Here is a 1,400-nt window from a genome sequence, read left to right as displayed (position 1 = left end):
TTTTTTTTTACTTCTACTTAAACTTATTTCAGTTTTTTTTTCATCCAATAATTATGTTATTTTACTTCAATTACTGAAAATGATTTTCAATAGTTTTAGTTAACAATAACAATTCTGGTGCACAGCAATCATGGTCATTTCAAATAATTGTGATCAGGACATTAATAATGGTGAAATGCATATATATATTGGCACATGAGTTTGTGGGGTGAAGCAGCATATGGCACTAATGCTAGGGGGCTAATGCAGCCTGAGCCCCAGGGTTGATGCACATGGTTGGATGGGGGACTTTGCCATACGGAACCAGAGGCACTGAGCAGGCATCAATGGTGCCAGGCAGCTAGCACAGCCTTGGAACACGGGTCAGTTGGGCAGGAGTTTATGCATACAGCACTGAGAGTATGGCATATTTAAGCATATAAATATTGTACATGCCAAATGCTAATCTGCATGAATATTTCTTGGCATTATTTAAATGCTTGCTAACTGATATGAACATTTGGAAGCCAAACAATTCATGTCAAAAATTCACCAAGAAAGTACCTGATGATCCTGGGGAATGTGTAGAAGGTCCCGGTGAGGGATTGGTGGGGCCAACAGCAAGATATGAACTAGCAGAAATATATCGACTGAGTATGTTATCCAGTGTGCTCGAGCCGGCATCTTCAAGCTGAAAATTACACAAACAAAAATTGGTTTTGCAACACGTGAGCTCTAAATCAGTTCAGCTTTGTTTCATTTTGCTTCAGTTAAGGAAGCGTCTGTTATGTGAAGAACAATAATTGAAGATCCAAGCATAGGGATTGTCTTTGTCTCGTTGCCTTAACGTAATTATGTTTAGATCCTTTATTACATTTCCACCCAATTATTAGATTTGTATCCTCATGATCATGCTTTCTGGGGTTTGAACTTACAACCTTTGGGTTACCAGGCCAGATCTATAACCACTAAATCATGCCACAACATCTAATCATCTGACATTCAGTCTAAGAAAATGCGAATAGTAAAGTTACCTGAATGGGAGGGATGTCAGGCAGGCAGGGCAAGTTTTCGGGGTTAGTGACTGATGGTATGAGCTCTATGGGGGCGACAACAGGACTAGTGGGGCCACGGTGAATGTGGGCATTGGCCATACTGGCACTGGTGGGACTGGTGGGGTTGGCAGCACTAATGTTGTGTAGCGACGCCACAGGGAAGGGCCCAGCATGCCCAGGATTAGAGTGCTATGAAGGGGAAAAAAGGGAAAGGTGTTGGAAAATGGCAAAAATACTTTTGTACAGCAGGTAAATTTACTTTTTTCTGAATGTGAAATATGCTGTTGTTTATATTAGTCCTGTGTAAAAGGCAAGACAAATGTACTCATTTTTTTCTCAAACAAAAATAAAGAAAAGAAAATGACA

The 1,400-nt window shown here is 40.3% G+C and overlaps 1 protein-coding gene across 1 annotated transcript in view; it reads right to left on the bottom strand.

Annotated features, from left to right (window-relative positions):
- The window catches only part of LOC107570974 (E3 ubiquitin-protein ligase TRIM33-like), a 38,819-nt gene that overhangs the window by 18,877 nt on the left and 18,542 nt on the right, over window positions 1-1,400 (bottom strand). Inside the window, exons 10-11 of the mRNA XM_016257256.1 lie at window positions 1,014-1,223; window positions 533-670 (exon numbers count right to left, since the gene is read on the bottom strand). Coding sequence (XP_016112742.1) covers window positions 533-670; window positions 1,014-1,223 — 348 coding nt within the window. The remainder of the gene's footprint in view (window positions 1-532; window positions 671-1,013; window positions 1,224-1,400) is intronic.

This window comes from Sinocyclocheilus grahami, unplaced genomic scaffold, assembly GCF_001515645.1.
Source record: "Sinocyclocheilus grahami isolate Dianchi unplaced genomic scaffold, SAMN03320097.WGS_v1.1 scaffold1529.1, whole genome shotgun sequence".
Taxonomy (NCBI): domain Eukaryota; kingdom Metazoa; phylum Chordata; class Actinopteri; order Cypriniformes; family Cyprinidae; genus Sinocyclocheilus; species Sinocyclocheilus grahami.
Note: the sequence above shows the minus strand (reverse complement) of the source record. Positions and strands in the feature narration are given on the sequence as shown.